Source organism: Myzus persicae, unplaced genomic scaffold (genome assembly GCF_001856785.1).
Source record: "Myzus persicae strain clone G006 unplaced genomic scaffold, MPER_G0061.0, whole genome shotgun sequence".
Classification (NCBI taxonomy): domain Eukaryota; kingdom Metazoa; phylum Arthropoda; class Insecta; order Hemiptera; family Aphididae; genus Myzus; species Myzus persicae.
The window spans coordinates 23,425-50,659 of record NW_019104211.1 but is presented as its reverse complement, the minus strand read 5'-3'; the positions used below and the strand labels follow the sequence as shown (position 1 = coordinate 50,659).

Sequence of the window (27,235 nt, the reverse complement as noted above, 5' to 3'; positions counted from 1 at the left end):
TATTCTTGGCCTTTCTTATTCTTTGATTAAACGAAGATACACTGCAGGTGTTATATCGGTTCATTATAGTATCGTTAAAAGGCAAAATTGAATCTTCTAAACTATTGTTTGCACAATAATATCATCTTTAAAGTACTTCGCGTCGTTTAATCCGATCCACTGCTTCTCGGTACGTCCCACGTGCCTCCACTAATTATTTAGCAAAAGAGCAACTATAAGAAGACTAATGACGAATGCCAATGTGGATCAACATTTTCAAACATAAATATTTTTATTTTTGTGTATATATTTACGATTGTTCAAATACTGTTAAGTTCATTACTATACTAATATATGTTTAAATGTTAATCAAGTTTATTATATCAAATTGTACCCACATATACCACTGTTACAAAGGACCAAGCCCTTTAAGATAATAATAAAAGCAGAATAACAAGCCGATTTCCCAAGTATAGGTACTTATTATATATTATCCTTGGGAAACCAAGCGTGATGAAGTGGCAAACTTGAACATTTCATTAATCGGGATTTGAATACTCAATGATTAAATGGCGGCGGGCATGCGCGTGCTCCACGTTAAGTCATTCTTTAAATGTAGGGCAAGACTGATGCCCTAATACACAAATGTGTAGTCGTATAGACCGCACACTATAATACGTTTATATTATTTAATATAATGAAACCATGAGCGCGTTGTTCTATATATTAACCATTATTCGGAAAACGGGCAATATATATTGTGTACACGAGCGTAAGTGTATATATATATATATTGTACTTATTTACACACACACACACACACACAATCGATGGCGCATAACGAAACGGGGGCTTTTCCGGGAAATCCCGAAAGGGTCCCCGGAAACGATGTGTATCGGGTGAGATTTGCGAAGAAACTTTTTAGAACGTTATTATACGCCCGCGACCGTCTCAGGGACACACAATACATGTATTTTGTATAATGATAGAGTGGGAGAGGCAGTGGTGCCGCCCAAGTATACGAGCAAACCAGCTATCGCAAGTGGCTTTTTGGTTTTTGAAAGACAGACCGAATATGTATGTAATGTGTTATACGACTTACGGAGATTAAAACAACAATATTCGTATACGAAAACGGCAAAATAATAGTTTCCGAAAATCGTAGAGCCAAGCACCATTATTGCCGTGGCGACCGCCTAGCATCCTCGTAACCTACATATTATACGAATAATATTAAAAATCACATTTGACAAAATATATGCGTACATTTGGGGGGCGATCGATAATTCTTTTTTTATACGGAAAAGTGGAGGGATTAAAAAAAGATAACGTACCTATACCTACAAAATATTTTGTGTTCTGCAGGAAACCGCGACGGGTATACAACGTCATTTTACGTTATATAATTTTGGAAGCTGTCACACTTTGTTTCTACAGCCCCTTCCCCCGCCATTTTGTTGATTTATTTGAAAATAAACCCGTAAAAATTCTGATTTTCATCGTACGAATCGTACCGAAAAATCCCCGTACTCGATATTAATTATGAAAACATTTTTATCGGGCGACTGCAGGGGAAAAGCACGCGGCTGACCCATTTGTTTCACTGCAAAATGTCAAATAAATACTTTTATTGCTTTTTGTAACTCTGAATAACAATACTACCGGCTCATCAGAGTTAACGAAAACATTGTTGTCGTAACCATCCATTATTATAATATGCTGATGGATTTTACCACGGGAGAGCTGTCTGCAGGTTTTTGGGGCAGCACTAAACTGCGCTAAACGGGCGACACAGTAACCCAATTGATGAGTTATTGATCCGCGACGCAGTTTTCGCCCGGCCAAAAATCTATGACTATTATCTATTCTTCGGAGTTTTCCGAGATTGTAGTTTTTTGACTCGTTACTACGGGCAAGCATACATCACATATTATTTTTCGCTTTGATTCCATCACGATTTTCCCTTCGCCGATCAACGCCAAAACCTATATAATACCGTACATATATCCGCAAACTGCATTATCGTTGCACGCGCTTACATCATCATAAATCATGATATTATATACCGCAACATGTATACATACGGTGTAAGCACGTCTTATAAAACTTCTATACAGAAAATCGGGGTAATACCTATACGCACGTTTTAACGGCGGAAAGGGTAGATAGTGTTCTAAGACGTTATTCATATACACATATTATAATATACCTGTTTTATAATTTTTTTTTTTAAATAAAATGATTTATGCGCGAGGATCCATCACTGCATGCAAATCGGACGTTGTTAAAATATCAATACAAATATTGCAACACGCGCGCAGCAGTCGCAGCGACATGTACGCCGCCGTAAGGGTGGACTAAATATAGAAACACGACACATTACCTAAATTTACACACACGCGCACTACCCACACACCGTGGCCGGTATAAAAAAATAATAAATAATAAATAATAATAATAATAATAATAAAACCATTGTCTAGGAAACGATTTCGACACCTTTTGTGTGGCGTGCTCTGCCGACGTGTGTGTGCAGGCAGGTAAGCAGGATTAAAATCTTAATATAAACGTCGGATTAAGCATATTCGTACACGGTGCGGTGCGTACATAATATTATAGGTGCGAAAATGAATATGATATAATATTACATCGCATTAGTTTTTTTTTTTGTGTATGTTTTATAGGTGTGCGCGCGCGTGTGTACATAGCGATGAGGTGTAATGTTCGCGATGAGGCGACGTTCGTCGAGCAGGAAAGAAAAAAACGATTTCGTCGACGACGACAAAAGGTCCGGTCGAGTGTGAAGCGCACAAAAGGCTCGTCGTCTTGCGTCCAACAAAAAAAAAAAAATAATAATAATAATAAAAACGGTCGTCAACGATTAGATAGCCCGGAACTAACGGACCGGATGTGCATGCCTATATGTATATAGAGTATACTGCAAGTATATAGACAGGGTCACCTATGGGCTCTCCCCCCCCCACCCGTCGTCGTTGTAATCGGATCGTAAATCCCGAAAAATTTCAAGTGGATATACCTATGTATAGAGTGTAATAATATAATAATAATAATAATTCAAACCAACTGGATACACATATTATATATTGTACACGTATATATTTAATAATCGAACTGTGTTGAATTACAAAGGCGTCGATAATCCTGAACGCGTTATTCTCACGGAATTATAAATAATATAATTTGTGAAATGCACGTTGAATTGATTTTTTTCACTAAAAGCACTCTTCCGCGCGAAATCCGTGAACTCTTCGATTACAATCGATCATACGCTTTATTATTATTATTTTTCAACCAAATTCACCCCTCTCAAAAAAACCACGTAATTGGCGTAATTACAATGTATATATAGGTAATAATATATGACCGGCGATGCGTTTTCCTCGATTCACGAGCAATCTTTTTATGTTTTCTCACGCTTTCCATTTCTGCTCACGGACGAATTACACACTCGTATACGGAGTAATCTATTTAAATAACTACACTATAATTTTGTTCATCTACATTTTGACATACATATCAAATATATGTGAACTTTTTTCTCTTCGAAATCGTTTGCGGTTTAGAAACTTAAAGCTGTGGTCCACAATAAAATCTGTTTATATTAATTTGAAATTTGTATTAATAAAAAATGCATTCATTCAGTACCCTGGTAAAAAATACATCAAGATTCAAAAATAAAATATTCTACCTCGGAGATTAAAAACACAGGTTGGAGTTAAAATAAAATAGAAATTGTTGGTGAAGTTTAAAATGGATCCACGCACTGTACGCTTTGCACGAAAAGTACACGGAACATATATATAAAAACGTACGTATACAATAGACTTATACCCTTAAGTATATATATTTACAGCTTTATATTTATGCGGTATACTTTTGGAAAAATTCCGGGTAATGTACGCGATGGTGATTTCTCTCCGTCAAACTGCGATGCTTTACGACCGGGTTTGTCATCACTCATCGCCAATAATAAATATAGCCAGGGTAGAACGCAAAGAGAGTAAAACATGGTAGGTAGCAGCAGTAGCTTGGTATAAGGTATAGGATCCGGAGATGACAGGAAATAGATATGACAGGGACGGTGCTGATTGATGCTGTTAAACCCACATAATATATATATATTAATTGATACTATCAAATATAGTAGGGATGTTATGCATATTTTGACTATTTAACAAGTGTGAGAAGTTAGCTCCATACTATTAGTATAAATTACACCAGACAAATATTGTAAGTCGTAGAGCTTAATTTGTAAGGCATTGCAAGTTGATTTTTGGATTTTTTAAGTTCATCCATACGATGGTATAATACGTGGCAAAGACTAACCACTTTCTTAAAATGTAAAAACGGAACTTAAAGTTTCCAAAAATCAACTAACAACTCCTCATAAACCGCAGAGCTCAACAACATGCAATTGTCATGACGTTTATTTGACAAAATGGGGGGGGGAGGGGGCTTCAAACACGTTTCGATTCGATTTCACACCTTGATTAAATTTTCAAATATGTTTTATTGTTCTAGATACATCCTGCAGTATAATTATGTATATAAATTGAAAGAATAATGCACGCATTGTCGACGTGCTTTTGCCGCAGTCGTCGCCGCCGTTGCCGTTGTGCAATAATATTCGACTGGCTATCGAAGCAGCTGTAAATACACGCATGCGCACACCCGGGCGGTAAAAATGTTATGGCCATGTCGTGGGCACAGTGCGGCAAAATACAATCCGTCAGAGACCTTAACTATATACTATAGGCTTGTGTCGGAATCGAAGGCGGCGGGATAATGTAATTTGCGAGAGATCGCCATCGGAGACGAGACTATATACGAACCCTCCGGAGACGATATGGCTATATAACTGGCGGTATATACCAAAATATATGCATTATGCGTCGTCGTCGGATATATATTATTATACTAAAAAGGTGGTAAACTATACACATACACACTACACTGCGTTTACGACCACGGTTATAGCGCGACCGTTCGTTTGGTACACATATACAGGATGATCCATTTGACCGACTGCGAATCATTTTATTGTGTTATTTTTTTATCACAAGATTTTCAGTTTTTACGGCATTTCGTATGGTTTTCGTTTTTTTTTTCATTCTAAAGCGGTTTTGTTAAATAATACGGTAATAAATAATAACGTCACGACGAATCCAGTATCGGACGAATAAGTTTCAGACAATGTGCCTGTATTCATTTTGGCAAATGTTGCCACGCACTACTCCACTCGTATCTACGGTGTATACATCGACTAGGAAAAACGAGTGTGGCGGGTTAAGTGTATCATCCTGTATACGTGGGACGAATGACAATCGACGGCGGACGGAATTCAACGACAACGGACCTTTGAGGGATGAGGTTAAAACTACTATTTCGGGACTACATAGAAACGCATTATTTTATTCTTATTACTTTTATTGGACGACAGCGGAAATGGCGAACGCAATATAAAGCAAGCGCCTTCTCCGTTTTATAATACATTTAGTCAGACCATTGGCGACGTTCTGCGTGTACAACGGGCGTAGGTAGGTATATATATAATACAATACGTATTCTCGGGTTCCAGGGTTTTATGCAGACGGTCAAATTATTTAAATCGCCTAAAAAATACGACTGTTTGCGCAAAATTTACATTTGAGTGGACTTTTTACCGCGGTCACCTTCTTTTACGATGTTTATACACAATATATACAGAACACACACACACACACGCCCGTATAATACCCTCTAATAAAGGCACTGTTTGATTAAAGGGCACACCACCTACAGCAAAGGCTGCGATAATTCGATGCGAAAAGTTTTATAAATATTCAAAAATATATGTACTTAGTGGGTATACATACCGTGATTGCGTGATTATAGCTTGACGGAAACGAATATATAATAATGATTTAATATTCATCAGTTGTAGCATTATATTATGTTAATTATTATATAGGTCACAGTCGTCATATATACCAACGTAAAAAAAGTAAAAAATGTTTTTTTTTTTAAAGATTTAGAAATTGCATGACTCTAACCCCATCCCACCGACCAAAAAACAACACGATACTTTATATAATATACATCATCACGACTATTCGATTTGAAGGGACACATACTTGGTTAGTTCGAAAAAAAACAACACAGTACGCAAGCGCGTTAAGCGTCACATAAAAGAATCCTTCGGGTGGAATAGTAACTGTGCCTACCTATATAATTCGAAATATGTCGACGAAATAATCTTCGCGGAAACCTGAACGTATGCCTCAGTTATCCGTACACGTAACTACACTATAATAATACATATTACAACCAATTGCAAACACCCGACATGTTCACCCTGTCCAATATTCATTATTATATAATATAAAATATGTTTCTTTTCACAGCCGCATCTGCACATACACGAGACAACCGATCATGGCTATACTGCTGGCTGTGTCAAAACCAACGTCATTGTCACCATACAAACAGGATGATTATTTTAACGGTTAACACTAGTACATCGAATAGTATTGGGGATTTTTAAAATATTGTTTTTTCATAAATGTATAACCAATATCCAACAATATTTTTGAAAATAAGTATGATATTTTTACTGTCGTTATCACTTACCATTATAGTTACGTTTTGGACTTTTTACAATGATAGCATACTTTTTTTGTTTCATATTCCAAAACGGTATATTGTTTCTGAGAATTTACATATATGTAGAGTATAATTGAATATCAAATTAATAGGTAGTTAATCATAGTTATAATTTAAAAATATTTAAAGTTATGTACAAGAGTGGATTGGATCGAGTAGCACAGAGAACCCTATACACGATAAAGTACGCACACAATATTTCCCGACAAAATATTGGACTATTCTAAACTCATTTTAACTTAGGTAATCGAAAAATAAAATTTTAAAATAAAATTTTTTCAAAAATAATAATACTTAGCGAGATTATAAGTATTTACTGTTAAAAGAATCACCCGTTATGCAGCTAGGCCGCTTAAAAATCGTAATTCGCATACCTATATTTTTAACAAATCTCAAATATATTATATAAACAGTACCACCTGAATAATCCCAAACAATGGCCACGATTTGTCCAATCAACTTTGGTAAGCCTGTTATTAAGACACTACCGGGAAAAAAGTAATCAATCCGGTAAAAACTCAAAGTACCTACCTATATAATATAATGTATAACGATATAAATTAACACAAATTATGCCAATCTGGGCTTACCGCCTGCTTTTGAAAATTACCAGTGGGAAGACCGTAAGATTATACTACTTATGTCTGTATTGAATTTTTTATATCGCAATACGTTTTCGATTATACTTTACATTATATATTTAGAAGTATATTATGTAAATTTATGATTTCTAAATACTTTATATTATTTTTATCGTGGAGTCCAATATTTATCTTTAATGGTATAATAATATACATTAAACACAGATTCAAAATTACGGAACACATTAATATAATATACATTATACATTATATAAGAACAGATGTAATACGCGTATTTCTACAAACTAACAGACAATAGTCACAATAAGTTGACAGACATTAAACTTAGATAAAAATTGCATAATATTATATTATTGGTCGATTTAGTTTCCAATATTGCCAGTCGCTTTTATAAGAACTCAGAAATATCTACTTTCAGGTATATATTTTATGCAATGGGCATGTATAATTATTTATGGAATTTATAACAACAATATTCAGCAGTATACGACAAATATATTATGCATGTTGATATACGACGGGTAATATAAAGCTGAGCGCGTTTAGTATTTCGGTGACACATGGCAGTGAAAACTTGAAAATCAATTCTATAACGATTGGAATTCAAAAGTGGAAAAAAAAAGTGAAACGACGTCGTCTTCCGTACATTACATATAATAGTGTTTGTTTGTGCCACCTGCGCGTATTGTACATAGTATTTACTATATTTTTTACTATAAATATGATTTCGACGACGCGATCAGGAATGACGTTAGAGAGCGACGATAAAATGTCGAACTCTTTTAAGTATATAATGTACAAATATTAAATATTGTATACACATATGGAGCAAACTCGCTACCACGCAAAACGGTTTCCGAACTATTGCCGCAAAAAGAAATCGAAAGCTTTTTATATATGTTGGTATATAGTATATACTACACCTATGTACTTCTTATAATATCAAAAATGAAAGGTCGTTTTTCGAAGACTTCCCGAGAAGAGAAAAACTTAACATAGAATAAAAAAACATCGTCTATACGATATTAAACGATATTTAAGGTGATCGTTCATACGATGCATAAAACATTTTAAAAAAAGCTCAAGCGTTTATGTAAGAGAAAAAAATGATTTTATAATACTTGCTGAGTAAGTACACAAAATGTTTTAATAAAAATGTTTCATTGCAGTCATTTTATTAGGTTCTTTAATTTTCTTCGCTACGAAGCCGGATAGTTTTCTGAAATATTGGTAAATAAATACCAAAGTTTGAGTAAATAGTTTACTATATTATAATTTATAATATATTTACACAAAGTATACATTATCCGTATATGAAAAGTGAATTTTAATTGGCTATTAATAAAAATAGATTGTTATACACAACTCGTTATATAATGTACAGTATTTATAAACCAAAATCTTCAGACAATATATGTTCTGATTTAGATATTTACTTTTTACTTAATGTGAAACATCGAAAAGACCATCGTGAAAAATTTCATTTTAAATATTAAATGATGAATTATGAATTGAAAACTGCACATCAGTAAAAACACAAATATTGACCGAGCATCAGCAATTTTTTCGCTCCATTATCAAATAATTGCAACTGAACGACATATACAGCTAGCACGTAATCAGATTGCAATAATACAATAAACTTAAAAATGGATATATGTTTTAGGGTGGAGTGATAGTTGAAATACTACGCGTAAGGTAATGCCTTTCGAGCTGGAAAGCGGTCTCTCCTATAACGTATGTGGTACTTGGGATTTTATAAATGGTTTTATATTGATCAACGGCAATCACACGATAACTCGCAAGAACAGACTGCTGTCGAAATTTTCGCGCTTCGAAGTGAACATTATACGCCACACGACAGCTGTATACATAATACATAAATACATACATATTACACACACACACACACACATATATATATATATATATATAGATAGAAGTAAATAAATGTAAATAGCAGTTTGACTGACACTTTGGCAGTTATCAGCGTACTCAATACTAGAATATATACACATATTATTACAGAGTGATTCATTTAACTATAAAAAAAACTATAACTATAAATAAGTTGGTTGATTCTCAGTACGTTTTGGTGATTTTGAAAAAGACAATTTTGATAAAACATGATTGTGTTTTATTATTATTATTATTTTTTTTTATCACGGTGGATCACAGCTTTTTTAAGCAGCAAACTATGTAATTGTAATTTCATATTTTAAAATAGAATACTTTTCTAAAAATATCAAATAAATACATCGAATATTGAACGACATAGTCGTTGATATTGATAGTATTTTTTTTCTAATGTCTTTTAAGCTTTTAAAAGCTCCAGTGATTGGAACGAAGTCCCGTCATTTCATCCCGTTAAAAACCGCAAAACTTTTTCTGCTGCACTATTGCAGGAATAGTAAATTTCTTCTAAACCGTAAAAACTGATGGAGAAAATAAAAATAGTGTAGCCTGTAGTTGTATAGATCAAATTGGGTGAAATGTGAGTTTATAACAATGACGATTATACGAGTATATACTCGAACTTAGCTCTATTTGAGATCGATCGACAACAGCTTTACGACGAGCATATAGGTTAAAATGTTGTCAAGTTCGGGATATAGTGGGATAATATTTTTTTTACATTATATTATTGGTTGTATAAAAAATATATACAGTGAGCGGCTTACACGTGAAACGTGCACGCGAACGTTTTCATCGAAAATAATGTTGTTATTTTTTTAAAACGCAAAAATCACATACGATTGATCTGGAGTGTCATAAATCATTCGACGTCACTAAGTGCGACATTAAATGTATATACTATAGTAATGGAATGTCAAATTCTCGTACATAATAATCTTTCTCTATATATGTAAAGGAAAGTTACTTTAGCAATAATCAACGCAGAGCCGAACTTATTTGAGTTATGGAATTGAAATTTTGAGGATGGATTAATATCATAATGTCAAGTTCCACTAAGAAAGGATTTTTCAAAATTCTGATTTTAAAGTGTGAAAATCGGCAACAATAAATTGTTTACGTACAAATTGCACATCTACATACATATTTTACAGCACGGCGACCTGTGGGTTTCCACAGCGACATGCAACCATAACTTTTTGTCCGTCAAACTGTGTGTTTGATCGGCGAGTAGATATGAATCGTTCCGAGGAGTAAAATTCTACAATCTATCTATATACCTATCCATGTATATAAAAATAAATCCTTATTTCCCTTAGTCGAGGCATCACGCTTATCGCTTATCATTCAAAACAGATCCGAGTAGCACCATGTGGAGCCGGACGAAGAGATTCGTCCGACGCATGTTTTGTTGCGCCGTTTAGAATGATGAATTCAACCTTTTTGTTGCTGTATGTAGTAATGCAAGCGTAATTTAGTTAGGTTCAACGTCAAGTGATCTCTTCCCATTTAGCCATAGGTAGAGATCAATTGAAGTTAAACCTTAGGAAATCAAGCTTACATTACTTAATTATAAAACAACTTTTGTTCATGCAGTTGATTCATATAAATAAACTTGCTTTGTTATGCTACTTATCTAATTGGTTTTTGATTGAAATAGTATCTCAATATAATCAAACACATCAACACCCTAGTATAGTATAAAATAATATATTCATTACATACGCAGCTCGTTCATCGCAAACATTGGCCGATATAATGTCACGATAACGGGCTGCATTTTATGATTAAACGCGTGCACCATAGGTTCCTAGTTTTCGAAAACAATTTTAAAACAAACGTGCAATTTAACTTAGTCTCCGGAATAAATTTTAAAAAAACTTTTGACGATCCACGTGTACAACCAAAGGCGAAAAATAATATCATATACGTCTATTATAAAGTGAGTGAAATATTAAAATAAATTTCCAATGTTCTACAAAACTTTCGGCTAATAAAATATCTATTTAGTTGCACATATAAAATTACATACGTGTCTATGTGAATGTCAGTATATAATATATATATATAACCGTAAAAGTATGTATTCTCTGATCCCCCGTAGGATTTATATTATAATCTCGGAAGCTAAATGGAATTCTAAATAAACATTTAAACTTTGCTACATGTCAAGTAAATCCAACTTGAACATTTCTATAAGTTATATACACTTACATAATATTCATTTGTTTAGCAAACGGAATACGATCGTTCTAAAACATTTGAGATCGTTATAGCGACTTTTAGTGATTTTGTCGTTTCAAGTTCAGACTAATAATATACAAATTATACATGTTTATTTTTTATACAATACGTATTAATTATTGTCAAGGTCTTAGTATAAACTTTTATGAACAAATACAATTTATGCGATGCATATTATAAACAATATCGGTGGAAAGTGCACACTTAATTAATGTTGAACGATTTAAAGGATGTACCTACCTAGTATCCTTAGTGTCCTACGGGGACGTTGTATGTTTTCAACTTATAATTAGAAACTTTTAAGCTTACTATTACGTAGTCATTATTTATACAAGGCAAACGATGTTCGGCAGAAAAAATTAATGACGACGGGGTGTACTAACAAATTATATTCCAGCTTACAAAAATTTTTTTTTTTCGTAGTTTAAAATATTAAAACGCGAAGAGCAATAAATTATAAAAATATATTGACATTTTTAGGACCAATAGTAGATTGTTTTTTAAAAACAAATACAGTCGCAATTATAAGTATATTATCTCGTTAAAGTACATTTTTACAAATATTACAACAATACACGGACACAGACGAGAATATTTACCACAAAAATACCTAATAAATCATAATATTGCCAGCGCAATTAATTAGCTAGTTGTGCTAACATTATATTGTAGTAATTTATACACTGTTAGCATATTTATGTATTCGGACAGAATTTTAATGGCTATATAATATACAACTTTTAATTAAATTTACAACGAGCTATTTATATACTTGACTTTATCATTACGACTACATTACTCTTTCAATTTATTACTATTACAATTAGTGTTAGCCAAACACACCAAACCGTTTTTCTCGATGAATAATTTTTAATTATGCAGAGAGCGAAAAATTAAACTGCCTCTAGACAAAAACGTCGTTATAAAACTGCAGTGCTTTAAGTGCGCAGTTAAAAATTCGCGAAACATGCTAAGTGGTGGTGGAGGTCGTATATACCGCTTTCATGTTATTACTTATTAATTATTATGAACGGAAGGATTACGCTCCCCGCACACGTACGCCAAGTGTAAAAGTTGTATAAAAATATTACAATTACTCATAGTTCTTAGACAGTTTCAAAGCTAATACAATCTAATATGGTCGGCGACAAGCGCTGCCGCCATCACGACGAACAGAACAGCTGTATAGTGTACATAGGTATTACAAATTTTGCATTATTATTGCGTGGCAAACTTAAGTCCTAATAATAATAATAATAATACAACCCCACGCTGAAAATTAAATGGGAGTGGAAGAGGCTAAATTACTAATACGCGACGTCTGCAGCACTTTCTGAAGTTGTCGTGGAGCATATTTAAACCATGATTTACATTTGTATTAGAATCCGGTTTAGAAACTTTTATTTAACTACGCGTTAAAAATTTTGATTTCCAAGTTCTTAGTCATTTCGAACTTGAATTGTTCAGTTTACCAGACAAATTAATGGAAATCGAGCTTTTAGCCCCTTTTCAGAACTCCCATAATTACCTGTCCAATAAAAAGTAATTGCGCGTTACGTGAACATTCGGAAATTGAATATTAATAATCCATTTCTCCTATAACTTGACTTTGAATACAGCATTACCGTGTGAATTATATATATATTGCAAAATGTATCATCTTATTAAAAATTAAAATGTCGATACTGTTCTCCAAAACACGGCACGGGCGTTGTAATAATTTGTTCGGAAGTTTTCGCGCATAAGAAGATTGTTCGTGCTTGTATACATCATACAGTAATTATGTGTATAATATATTATGAAATGTTCAGAAGCGTCACCCCCAGAGACCGCGGGGTTCTAAAGCGCGATAGACGGCATGTCGAAAGTCTTTGCAAATGGATTATAAATATATTATATAAGTCAAGATACAATACGGCAAGCTTGAAAATATTTTATGATTCGCAGCGACCCGGTGGAAAAACTCGACGGTAATAGTAATAATATAATTATTGGGAAAACGGCCCGCGGGGTCTACATATAGTGGCATCGACAGAACAAAGACGATAATATATATATATATATAAGATATTATACATAATATATACACACAAGAACTGCGACCGATTTAATTTATTTTCGACAACGTATTGTTTTTTTCTTGTGCACAAAATGTAAGTAGATATAAGATATTATATAGCTGACAAATATATAATATGAAGTATACATTGAACTATTGCTACTTATGCAAATTACCTAAGTGAATTATTGGGGGTTTTTTTTTTAAGGAAAAACATCTTTGAAGTATAATTTTCGTAGAAAATAAATCTAATAACTAAACCGTAGTGGTTTTTAATTTTTTTTTTAAGTGACAGCTTATTCTATTTAATTTTATGACCGGAATCGTGATAATAATAACAAAGACAAAAATCCATAAGGTATGATAAAAAAAAATAGTAAAAATGTTTTGGTTTTGTAAAGCACCAACTTCAAACTTTAATTAGAAGTTGTTTTAATCCAATCAAAAAAATTTACTTAATCCGTGGACGAATAAAAGTGCGAGGAAGTGGAAGTCAGGTTTTAATTTGATGAAATAACCTTTTTTTTTCAGAAAAAAATTAAAAAGATAATAATTTTGTTGTTCACCATTCATATAAAAATTTAAGAATTTAATAAATTAAATTGTTTAAATATTCCACACATATGATAAGTATAAAAATACATACTTTTTTTAAAATTTTTTTTTTTAATTTAAAATTTAAAATTTACATAAAATTTAATATAATAAGTAAATGTGTTGATAGTAAAGTTACTAGACGTGAACACTTGAGGGAAGGGAGTGTCCAGTGACACTACTTCGATATAATACGTACTTATAACACATAGCGGATATATATAAATTTTATAGATTACAATTATAAAATATAATAATTTGATAAAGTACAACTAAACATGAAATCTATATTATATACGTAAGAGGAATAAGTAATCCGTACATAGGACTTATTAATAGATTATCCAATCGCCATATCAAACATAGTAACAGTAAACATGTAATCATGACAGTTTAAATAGACGCTGTGACCATCAGGATAGTTTTCGCACCATAAAATGTGCATGGTAATTTAAAGTGGATTAAACGGCAAGAGTTTCACCGAAGTTTTATTTTTTTCAAACACTAATGACATAATTTTTTAGGGCATTATAAATACCTTAAACACCTATTTGTTCGTATACACAGGGTTTTTCCACTGATAAGGGAGGTACGAGGGCAGGTTTTTCCGATGTATCGATCTCCAGAACACCATGAATTGTTGGATATATTATACATAAACGTGCGTAGATAGAACCCCACAAGTCGGAAAATCGCAGACGCCGGTCGAATTATCGTTGCGTGATTGCGTCGAATTTAAGAGCAGCCGGATTTCCCCTCGACTCCACGTAATAACGACTACTTCCGGTGCGAACACGCCACCACCACCGCAAAAGTAGATTAACGTTTTCGGGCTGTTTTGTGTAGTAAATATATGCAAACACATTATAATATACTGTATACGACTGTTATATTATCACTGTTCTATTACAGTGTGTAAACGAAATTCCTGGACACGAAATTACAATGACGACGACCCGGCCGAGACGATCATCATGACGTATATTATAAAATATTATACTGTACGACGATAAAATACATCAAGGGACACACCTGACATACACGCACATAGTGCGGAACTTGGTAACATTTTAGTCTTTAGGGTTGGTAAACTATAGACATTTCACGTACAATACTAAATCTATATTCTAAGAAACGTTCTAACGATTAACACCAGAAGAAAAAAATAATGGTCAGAAAATTATAATATAAATATAACAATTAAATGTAATCGTCACCTATATTATACATTTAGTCCGTCGTTATATGCATTACAACCACGGACCAATGAAGCCGGATTCTTCGAGGTAATTATCGTCGTCTAATTATGAAAATATAAGTATACAAACTAACCTGTGACTCTGGAGAACCACCCTCGTCTCTGATCAACAACAGGTGACTGTGACCGTCCACGGATATCTCTTTCTTGAATCGACCTCCTTCCGGACTCTCTTCTTGCATGTAGGATCCGGTCAGGTATCTGTGAACCAGCGCCGATTTGCCGGACGATAGCGAACCGACAATGCCCAGGCGCAGGTCCGGAACTGATCGGGACAACGTCCATTCTTGGCTGTTTACAAACGAATCTGTGAAAATAAGGAAAACAAAAGTTAGAATTAGTATAGGAATCAATCGTTAAGAATTCATTATATTATACAGTGCACGCTAAAATATATTACATTATTTCATCATAAGCTGTACCTAGCTAATTACATTATAGACATATTTGGCGAAATGCCGACAAATCGATAATTTATACAACGAGCACATTATTTTTAAATGGTTCCCATTGCTATTATCGAGTCTCGTGTAGGTAGTCATGTTTATAATTATGTATATTATAATAATTTGAATACATTTTAAGACCAACAAAATATTGTATACAATTTGGTTATCTTGGTTGATTAAAAACCGATATTATTAGTTCATACAATCGTCACAAATATTATGGTTTTATTTCTTTAGAGTACCCAAACGGCTTAGTACGATTTATCATATCGTATTATAGGTATTCACGTCGACACTGGGCAACACGACTTTGTAATCAATTTAAATAATTTAAACAAAAATGAGATCTTTTATGCAACGAACCTTTTTAAAATGTATTGTTACCATCAAAATATAATCAATTATTGTGTATAGGTGATGAAAATAAATTTAAATTCAATATAATCAATCGAAACAAACAATCACAAACTGAAGTTGAGTTTGATATATGAACACAATAATGATATAAAAATTATTTTTTTTTTTTTGTCAGGTTTATTACAATACAGTTTCGTTTGTACATTAATTAATATTTATAACCTTTAGAAAACGAGCGTGTTTGCTGCTGCGTCAAACAAAAAAATGTCCGACCTTCCCCCCTCGTCGATTTTAAATAGAGGCCATTTCTGTCGCGTCGTTTTTGGAGACCAATCGATCATTTGAAGTTTTTATGCCACGCACCTGTCGTGTTTCCATTACACACGTCAAATGTGGGACCTACCACAATATATTATAATATGCGTGTATCCATCATTAATGTTCGTGAGCAACGACCAGCCGCTTACGATGTTTTTTATAATAATATTATGTCCCGATATGCAGTGTTTTTAAAAACCGTCATGCAGTTACACGAAATCGAACTGAAAAAAACGTCGGGAGAGTTGAGCAGTTAATGGGTATATATAAAAAAAAAAAAAAAACACGAAAAAAGCTTAGGGGTTCTCTTATGTGAAAACACTTTAATGTTATATTACCATGTATACGATACAATACTATAAAACCATACAAAGGCTCCACGCTGGCGATCTAAAGCCACAGTGTAATAATTATACATACTATAATATACGTTATTATATATGTATTACAATAGTCCCTCTTCCCTATCCGTAATTCACCAATGTGCTGCACCTGAATTAATTTTTTTAGTGACTATACGATCCACAATAGTACTGTCGTATTATATTGTTGCGCACCGACAATATCCGTCCATAATACACACTAATATACGCTATTATACATTCAAATTATGAAAACAATTAATTATGACTTGTCATATTGTGTTATTACTCGTCGTCGGCAGGGAGTAGGTTTAGGTTTGTGTAATGTTTTAAATCGTATAAATATATTGTACTGACAATAATTTAATATTTCCTCACGCGTATATAATGAAAATGATCATCAATAATATCACAATTCATAGTACATGTAATAAATATGTAAAACGTAAAAACTACAAAATTTGCACAAAAAAACGGTAGACTGATGAGTGATGACGAACGTTAAGTCCGGTGTATAAAAACATCGAATGAATTATCTATGCTATGCATAAATCGTTTTGTTGCGATAATAAAAAGACGATAATAAAGAAGATAGAAAGTAGAACGTAAAAAAGGCAATAGGATGTTTAAAAAAATAAAAAAAATTGCGCGAATAGTGAGTTATAGTGGATATAAAGATGAAAATACATTTCTGCATAAAATTAAAACAAAACATAACCAATAAGATATATTGTAAAAAAAAAAATATAAATACAATTTTCTATAAATATTACGTTATAAAAATGTCTGTCTCTGTTTTTATTTTTACTTAACACATTTTAAACTTTCTCTAATATATATTTATTGTGATTTTCTTTGGTATATTATGCAAATAATTGATCATTATTATATTTGTGAGTTTAAGCTGTAATCTGGGAGGCTGTATAGTGATGAAGACAATAATTCCTATATAAACTGGAGATTACCAAAGATATAAAAAAGCTTTGACAGATAATAATAAAAAAAGATATAAAAAAACAGACAATGTATTCATATATATATATATATATACACTAAAGATAAACTGCAACGTAGTAAACGAATTTAATGGACGGTAAATACCTACAAAAATAATATTAGGAACCGATGATACAGGTTTAATCGGGGATTAAGAATTTTTGAGGGAGAAAACCGTCAGAACGGATGCGTAATGAAATATATATAAAAAACAAATCACCCGCATAATATAAATATAGGGCAATGCAAACCATACCATGGGGGTTGGCCTTGTGAGTAGTGATGTGTTGACAAACCGATAATAACAGACGAAGTCGGACGCGCTGCGGCGGCGGTTTTCCGGCAAATTGTCATGAATAAATTAACTGCGTGTTTAACGGTGGTCGACAAATACTACCTACCCATATATACATATATATATATATATATATTATGTAGGTAAATAGGACGATGTAGGTTATGCCTTGTACATCAGTATATTATAATACATTAAATTTGCATAAAATTGCGTCTTACACCTGCAGATGCGGCAAACCGCAAAGACTATATTAGTATATTATATTTATGACTATTGAACGATTACTCAATCGTTACAATTATTGCATTGACGCGACCGCATCAAAATAAAATATTTATGGAACGTTCAAGTGGCCATCTGGGAAGTGCTTACTGCAGGGGCCTAACGCCCTCAAATAATTTCCCGGTAACTAAAAAAAAACAAAAGTATAATTATTGTATGGCTGGTAATATATGTGCTCGTGTTTGCGGTGACGGGGCGCAAGGAGGGCACAGTACCTTATTTTTCATAAATTTTAGCGTGTGTAAGCGGAACGCGTGGGACGGTACATCTCTTTGCATTAAAAAAATAATAATAACTATAGGCAGAGAAAAAATAATTGAAATGGAAGATTAAAAACAACAAACTTGCCATAATTTATAGAACTAACTACTAATAAATAAACAAATAAATATTGGACAGTGGGTGTTGTTTTTTATTTACTTCTGATTTTCCCTGATTTTAATTGATTGTTTATAAATATTTTTTATTTAATAAAAAGAGGGGTATTAGCGGTGTTACATCATCCCAAGGTTCAAAAGTGATGGGGATACTCTTTTTAAAAGCAAACTGTGTTCCCTACTTTAATTTTGTCAATTTGAGCACTGCTAGTAATATTGGAACGATTTTTTTTTTATCTTTGGCTATAAGCCCAAAACCATCTCATTCCGGAAATGAAAAAAGTTAAGCACAATGTGCATATACATGATTTTTCGCTGTTATAGCTTATTATTATTAATTGTCATATTTATGACAAAGTGAACAAAAATATTTAAAACTATGAGAAGGGTGTGTATTAGTTTGCCTATCTACCTAAAAGTTAAAAGCTAACATTATATAAAAAACGAAAGCGCTCCTAAAATTAGACTAAATTTCAGCTCACACACGTATACAGTGTATTATCTGGTTCGACGTCAGACCGATGTACGAATTGTCGGCAGACGATGTGGGACGTGTAGCAGTCGAATCAAAGCAATACTTAATACGTAATATTATACAAAAATCGGTTGTCGCAGATAGACTTCCGAAGACGATATACAGAATAAACAAAAGCGCGCGAAAACGCTATCGGAAGAATGCAAGATGTTATATATCTACGCAGGAACCCCCACATAAAATGTTGGGCCCCCGTACTAAATGTTTTTGCGGGCCCTATTACCGTACCTTATTTAGTAGAAAAATAAATATTCGCAACGACATTTCAGAAATTTCAAATTAGTTTCAACGGAAATTCGTCTACGATCAGCGGCAGATTTCAGGTGGAACAAAATGGAAAAAACACGAAAAAACGGTATATTAGACGACGAAGTCATAAATCGTCGCCATACATAATAATATGACGTATACATGCGTGTGCGAGAACGCGTGCCACCGACGTGATATTACAGTATATTGTATCATACCTATATATAACCCGTTTTCGCGACTAAAACTGAATTGAACATAGACTTTTTATACGTCACGTGAATACTCGCCGTATCGGATCAGATCCGAAATTGCGAAATCGCACCGTGTTTCACATATTATGTCGTAGTGCAAAAGAACAAGACGAAAATTAGGGCATCACACGGCACACATCATACACGGTATTTTCCCGCATAATTCCCTGCGGGTATCTGCAGGCTACGCTACAGTTTTAATGAGCTACGACATAAGTTTTTGTTTTGTTAATGGTTTTTTTTTTTGGTTTGAAGTGTTTTTAACACGTACGAAACATTTTTAGAAAATTTGATTTGTTCCTGGTCGTGCAATTAAAATCGTGGTGTTTCAAATGCTCGGATATATGTTTTTAATTGAAAAAATCCGAGTCGGTTGTCTGAGTATAGCAGGCAGTTTCGATCTATACGTTTACGGGGAACGGGAGGGTGGAAAATCGAAAAAAAATCACCCAGCCGTCGGCGATACACCTATCTCAAAGTCGAACTGACGAGGTGCATCGCGCCTCTATGGGTAGTACTGCACCCACGTTGGACTTAGGAGGGGTAGTGCGTCGAAGAGGAGAACACGAGGCACGCGGTTTGTACACAATACGCGCTAGTTTTAAACGACGCATATTATATAATCGAAGCGGCCTCGCTCGACGCTAAACGTGTACCTACACTTAGATATATTTTGTAGAAGATTTAGGTATAAGTGTGTGTGTGTGTGTGTGTGTGTGTGTGTGTGTGTAACAAACCGGTTTCTTTAACGAAAAATCGTTGAGATGCCGGTTCCTCGCCAACGTTTTTTTTTTCTTTTTCTTTATTACCACTGACCAATCCTCCGGTGGCGTACAAACCGCACGCGAACGACGATTTCTTCCCCCCCCCCCTCTCTCTCATTTTCTCTCTCTCACATACGTAAAAACATATAGACAACAGTATTAAACATAGAGTGGTATTCTACAATATACAGCATTAAGTACACGCGGTATACCCACGCGCGCCGCGTTCGGATTTGAAAAATAAATAAACGGTCTTTTTTTTGAAGTACGACCGCACGGACGGAATAAAAGAATTACGCGACTGGCGGGACACATATACATATTATACAATAATAACAATAAAAGAGTACCCTCGACCAAACCGTATACAGAGCATTATGTAGCTCATAATCCACTAAAGCATTACCGGTATCACTGCAATCCGTCCTAAAGTTGACGGGATAAGTGCAGTACTGCAGGTGGTTGTGGAGTTCTACAAAAACAAAACGGCCGACCGCGGATCGCGCATGCGCGGTTCCCGCTTATGTCATATATTATATAATATAATATAATAATATATTACTGCATTATTTGTTGAATAATATATTATTATTGTTATAAGCCGCGGCCGAGTAAGATAGTCCAAAATAAATAAAAACGTTTTCGTCGTCAGCAGCAGGCCAACATTATACAACACGTACAACATATATAGTACACCTGGCAGACACAGACGACATACATGCGAGAATGGGAGGGTGAGAAGATGGTGTAAGCGGGTATATAGATATTACGTATATATCGGCTACGTATGCATATATATATGTATACAAAGTCGTAAATCGTATATTATAATAATATAATATAATAGCGACCAGTATAGAACAAAATATATAAACGTGTGTTTGTAGCGTTATAATAATATGTAATATGCACGTACAGAGTGATTTATTCATCGAAAAATACTTGATATTAATTCTTAACTTAATACCTAGAGGCTAGAAGTTAGGTTAAACCTCCATTTAACCGATAGGAGTTTATAGGGTTGAAATGGTCACGTGATCCTGTATATTTGGGCCAGGGAAAAATCAAAAAATACAATAACTACATAATTGGTGACTCAAGTTAAGGGAATCGTAAAGGAACGCTTTATTAGGAGCGTGAAAAAGTATCTAAAGAAACCTTTTTTTAAGGTCGAAATCCGCACCCTATACGAATCCACTGCAGCTACAAAAAGCGAGTATCCGTATGTATGATGGGTAATGACTAATGATCGTTCGTGGTATGTGTGCGTGGAAATTGACGCGCTTCAGGAGACTAAAATCCGACATGTGTGAATAAATACACACAATATATTATAATTATAAAATATTATATTTTGTTATTGTACTACTACGCAAAAAATAAAGTCGTTTTTTGTTTACGCGCGTTTTCCAAATCACGGACACAGCTCGTTTGTTTTAATATAATACACAATAATGGGTATATAGTATATGTTGTAACACACGCCGTTGTCCAAGGTCATGTCTTCCCACACACATCATATCACGTATCAGACGACGGAAACGGATAGACAATAATAAGTAATAATAATAATAATATAGGATTTCGTTTCACTGTAGGGAGCTAACGTGCCCCCAAATCCCCAAAGTCGGGCGGCATAATGCCATAATTTAATACGTAAAATATATTAACGACGGAAACCATTACTACGGTTTATTGCGAAACGTTAGACGAACGGACTAAACATAATATACCAATATACGCACACGCGCTACAGAGCGGCTAACAGCGCGCGAGCTACCGGAAGCAACGCCTCATCCGATTTTAAGAGCGAAAAATGTTAAACGCTCGTCGACAACATAAACGGCAATCGTGTTGGTAAATTTATAGGGTTTGCACTATGGCGGAACGATTACATAACTATCATAGAAAATACTAATTAGATCGATAGTCGTAAACCGTTATAATATATTCACGCTGACATATTATGGCACATGGTCACAAGTGCCGTCCGCTTCGCCGAGACCATTGATTTATAAACTATGCATAAAAACAAATGGGTATAATGTATGTTTGCAATCATTAAAACCAGAAGTCATAGCGTATTCCGCCGATCCAAACTGTCAAATATATATATATATATGTACGACATGAACGAATAAACTCACGAGAGTATTCGAGATCCGTGATAAAAACAAAAAAAAAACACGAGTTGTGTAAAAAAGTCGAGGAATCTTCCGAGTTTTGTGAACGATTAAAAAAAACAAACAAGTAGAAATTAAATTAAATTTTAAAAAAAAGTGTTCACATTTCTCGGGGATTTACGAACGTGGCACATAAAACGCCAACTACAGTATAATATATCATTATAGTGCATTAATTAAAATGTGAAATCGGATTTCCGTCCATCTGCCGGCCGCGACGGGCTAACGAATCACGGTAACAATAATAATGATTATATTAATCGTCGCCGGCACACGATGATGATAACAATTATTAATAATAATAATAATAATAATATGTTTAGGTACACACCGTCCGTAGGCCAGGGCGATATTCTACAATAGTGTATAATGTAATGAAAAATAATATTTATGACGAGCCGTGATCAAACGGCGCCAAGGTTACGATCAAAGTTCTGGGCGGATATGGGCTGCGGAACTGTATAGGTAGGCGTAATATTATAATATAACTATAATACGTATAAATCGCAAGAACATATAAATCGCATAATACGATAAGTCGATGACACGCATCAATAAAATGCAAAACCATAATTATTGCAAATTTGAATAATGCGAATATTACAGTGACGTGCTGACGTCTAAAACTTATTCGTAAATATCTAAATACTCAAATAACTGCACGCGCACGTATAATTGTAGGTATAAGTATAATAACATATATTATAAAATAACAGTAATAATATATTATATTATGACAAACGGTATTTGAAGAATTTTTAAAATTTACATGTCTTAACGGGCCAATGAGTAGTTCATATTAATGGACTGTCAAGAAAAAAAAACTAATGGAATTATGTGTTACTGAAAGTAGAATATAAAAACGTTGTACATCCCTAACGACATTTAGCGATGCGTAGGTATAATTTTTTTAAAGAAGTTCTTGTTAGTTGCGCTAATGTTTGTTGTTGTTTGACCTAAATGTATAAATAAATACAATTGAAAAAATAATTTATAATAAAACGCGGGGACGGTGTTCAGAATACTTACATTAAGATGCATACTCACGACATAAATAATTAGTATAAATAAAAGCGAATTAAATGTTAAAAATGTAAACACCACCAATGTATAACATTTTACATGACAGGATAATAACCACTGAAGTTATTAAACCTTAATTAAAAATAAAGTAAAACGTTTTAATTAATATTTACTAATCTATTATGCGTTAATTAATAGTCTATAAGTGATGATATAATATAAACTATATAGCAGGGATGGCGAACCTTTCTGTACCCACGTGCCAGAAAGTTGCAGGTTGGATTTTATTTTACCTGTGTGTCAAATAATTTGATGACCATTTTTTAAACATAAAAAATTCCTACACACGTGGCTTGAATGATAAAAAAAGTTGAGTGTGTCACTAAAAGAGAGTAAAAGTGTCACTTTGTGACGCACGTGTCATAGATTCGCAATATCTGATATATAGTATTCATGCAATATACACATAAATACAAATCAATTCTTTCATTACCTAAATGCGGACGCAAAATTGGGGGATTGTAAGCCCTGCACATTCGGGAATCGGTTGCATTACGAAACGAAATAGTAAGAGGGGTTTAAAATTATTACACTGAGTATACTGCGAGCTAATTTATAATGGTAATAGGCTTTGGAACTTGCTCCCCACGGAGCGTCACTGTGATTTGGCCTGTCCGGAATAGTCTGCAGGGTTTAATCGGCCGACAATAATTGTGCAGATTTTATATAAATAAATGGTCGTTTTTTAGTAAATTTAGGTCGTGTTTAACATTTTTAAGCAAGACGTCGTGACGTTGTGAAAAATCATCGTGTCGGTCAACATTCGTTCACAACCCCCGGATAGTAGTTCACATACGTATATACATATATACAACTGCCGCCACAATACCGTCCTATATCGATCACTCATTTGATGGGAGAGATGGTGTATATACAGGAGAATAATGCGCAGACGATGGGGCACGAGTGTATGTATAATATATTATTATAATGCATATACAGAGTGTTTACTTCGTACACAGCCCTTATGCCTCGAGGGCGCTTCACCGCTGCGCATGTGCACTATACCGGATCTTCGAAATCTGCATATAATGTCTAGGTGCAGCAGGAGCTTTTACGTTAGTCAACTGCCGAGTTCCTACGTAATAATGACGTGCCGTCTCCGTCGATTCCGTCACGTGACATTTGAAATGCCCCGTATACGCCGTACACTTATAATATCACTATAGCCATATTATTATTATTTGGCTTTTAGTCCGCAGGCGATGAGTCACCGAGCGACTCGAACTACTGCCCGCGCATAGGGGAGTATGGCGATCCACACACACACACACACACACACACACACAGACATATACAAAGAGTGTCCTGACTATTTTATTATACTCGGCTTTTGTTCGTCAAATGTAAAAACAACACATAATAATATATAATATATACTCAGACGCACAAAAGAGCTGAGCACGCGGGGCGCGTCAATTTAAGCGACGCGAGTAAAGGGCGACGCCGGTCGAGTGTGTATTATATGCATTGCGAGTAATAAACTTTTAAGTATATGCACACGGTCGTAACTGAGAGAGAGAGAGGGAGATTGTTTTAAAAACAAAAATGACGTAACGACTCGATTTTACTATATGTGTTGCACTTGTAATAATTAGTAGTTTTAAATTTATTTTTTACTCCAGAGGCGGCGCCATCAGATCTATACACGCGCATATATTACGCCGAGTCGTCTCGCAGATTTTTTTATGTTTAAAATTTGCATAACGATGTCTATTGTCTAGCTATACCGGTAGATGCAGACAACAGAGACTGCATTATCATATACTCACGAGGAACTTGCGTTTTTCTGATTGGTAAATAATCGCCTCGGTAGAAACGACAACTACAGTTCTATGATAATAATATATCTATCGTGTATATATAAGCTCCCCGTCCATACATACACTCAAGGACCAGAATACCACAGCTGTAAACATGAAACTCAAATCTCCGATGCACCCCCTTTTAACTACGACAATAATTTATTTCCCAAAAACAGCAATCATTAGGTAATTGCATATTGCACTAAATTATATAAGCCCGAAAAGCTCATGTAACTATATTATTATGCACTTTTTAGCGCTTACGACAGGTCAAATATACAGTTATTATTATAACATATATACATGTAGGTATTAACATTAACAATAATTAAGACATTATAGAAAAGTTTACAGAAATTATGATCGGTTTTGTTAATAATAACTTGAGAAAAAAATAGTAGGTGACCTCCTATCACGATGTAAACATAAACGTACATCAATCTATTTCATATTTATACATCGGAACATATAAGAGTATTGATATATAAATAATAATATTCAAATGGTAATTACTTGATCAATCTGAATTGTGTAAGACACGAACTTATAAGATACTTAAAGGGGCATGTACCAACAAATTCAGTTATTAATATATCTATATATGTACAATTACTGTAGATCATACTAGAACAGAAAGATTTGATTTAGAAAATAAGCTTCAATCGTCTGTACAGACATGACATGCGTTTATAAGGACCTTTATGAACGTGATCAATCAACTGTGCATTAAACGAGTTATGTAATATGCAATCCTGCACACGCCATTCCCATTTAAATCTTCAAGAATTTCACCTGCTCACTTGCGTATACTAAACATACGACAAATTCATTATACCTACCTATACCTAAATATTGGTTATATTATATTTGCTAGGTGATACGAGAGAGCGTGATCATCGAAATCTAAAAAAGTATTGCCATCGATTGCAAATGTTTCGCCACAACACGAGTACCTAGATTTTAATATAAGTGAAATAAACACCTCCCACACACATCAAATTTGAGCAGGTATATCTCGCGAACGGAACACATTAGATAGGTGAAATTTCATAAAAAAAATATAATGTTTTAGTATAGGTTGAAAATAAAAAGTTGACAGTGATGGTCTGAGTTTATAACCAGTGAATGATAAAAATAAAAGTATAATATAATGTTTTAGAATTTTTTTAAGAAAACCCCTAAAAAAAAGTTGTTCTTTTCGAGGTACATTGCGAGTGTTATTTGATAAAATTATCATCCTATGCTAATAAAGGTACACGATGTGAGCATCTTATATGCACTATTCGTGGGGAACTCTCGTTATTGTTATCAAATAATACTTTGACTGCAGGAAACTTATTGTCGTCGACGTCCTATATAAAATACAAAAAAAAAAAATACCGTATAATGCGTTTGTAGTGACATATTATTATACGCTACTTGCACATATTGCTGCACCACAAGTCGCGTTTATACAAATTATTAAATATTTAAATATACAACCGATAATAATATGTTGTGTGTAATTATATGTAGTGACCCCAACCCAACAGACGCACGCGACCACGCAGATATTATGCACGCAATCTTCAAATTGGATTGATTTTTAAGTGGCCGTAGGTTGCAGTGAC

General features: G+C 33.9%; 1 protein-coding gene across 1 annotated transcript in view; it reads right to left on the bottom strand.

Moving 5' to 3' along the window:
- LOC111040053 (centaurin-gamma-1A) overlaps positions 1 to 27,235 on the bottom strand; it is a 55,935-nt gene that overhangs the window by 15,424 nt on the left and 13,276 nt on the right. Inside the window, exon 2 of the mRNA XM_022323763.1 lies at positions 15,388 to 15,620. Within this exon, the coding sequence (XP_022179455.1) occupies positions 15,388 to 15,620 (233 nt within the window). The remainder of the gene's footprint in view (positions 1 to 15,387; positions 15,621 to 27,235) is intronic.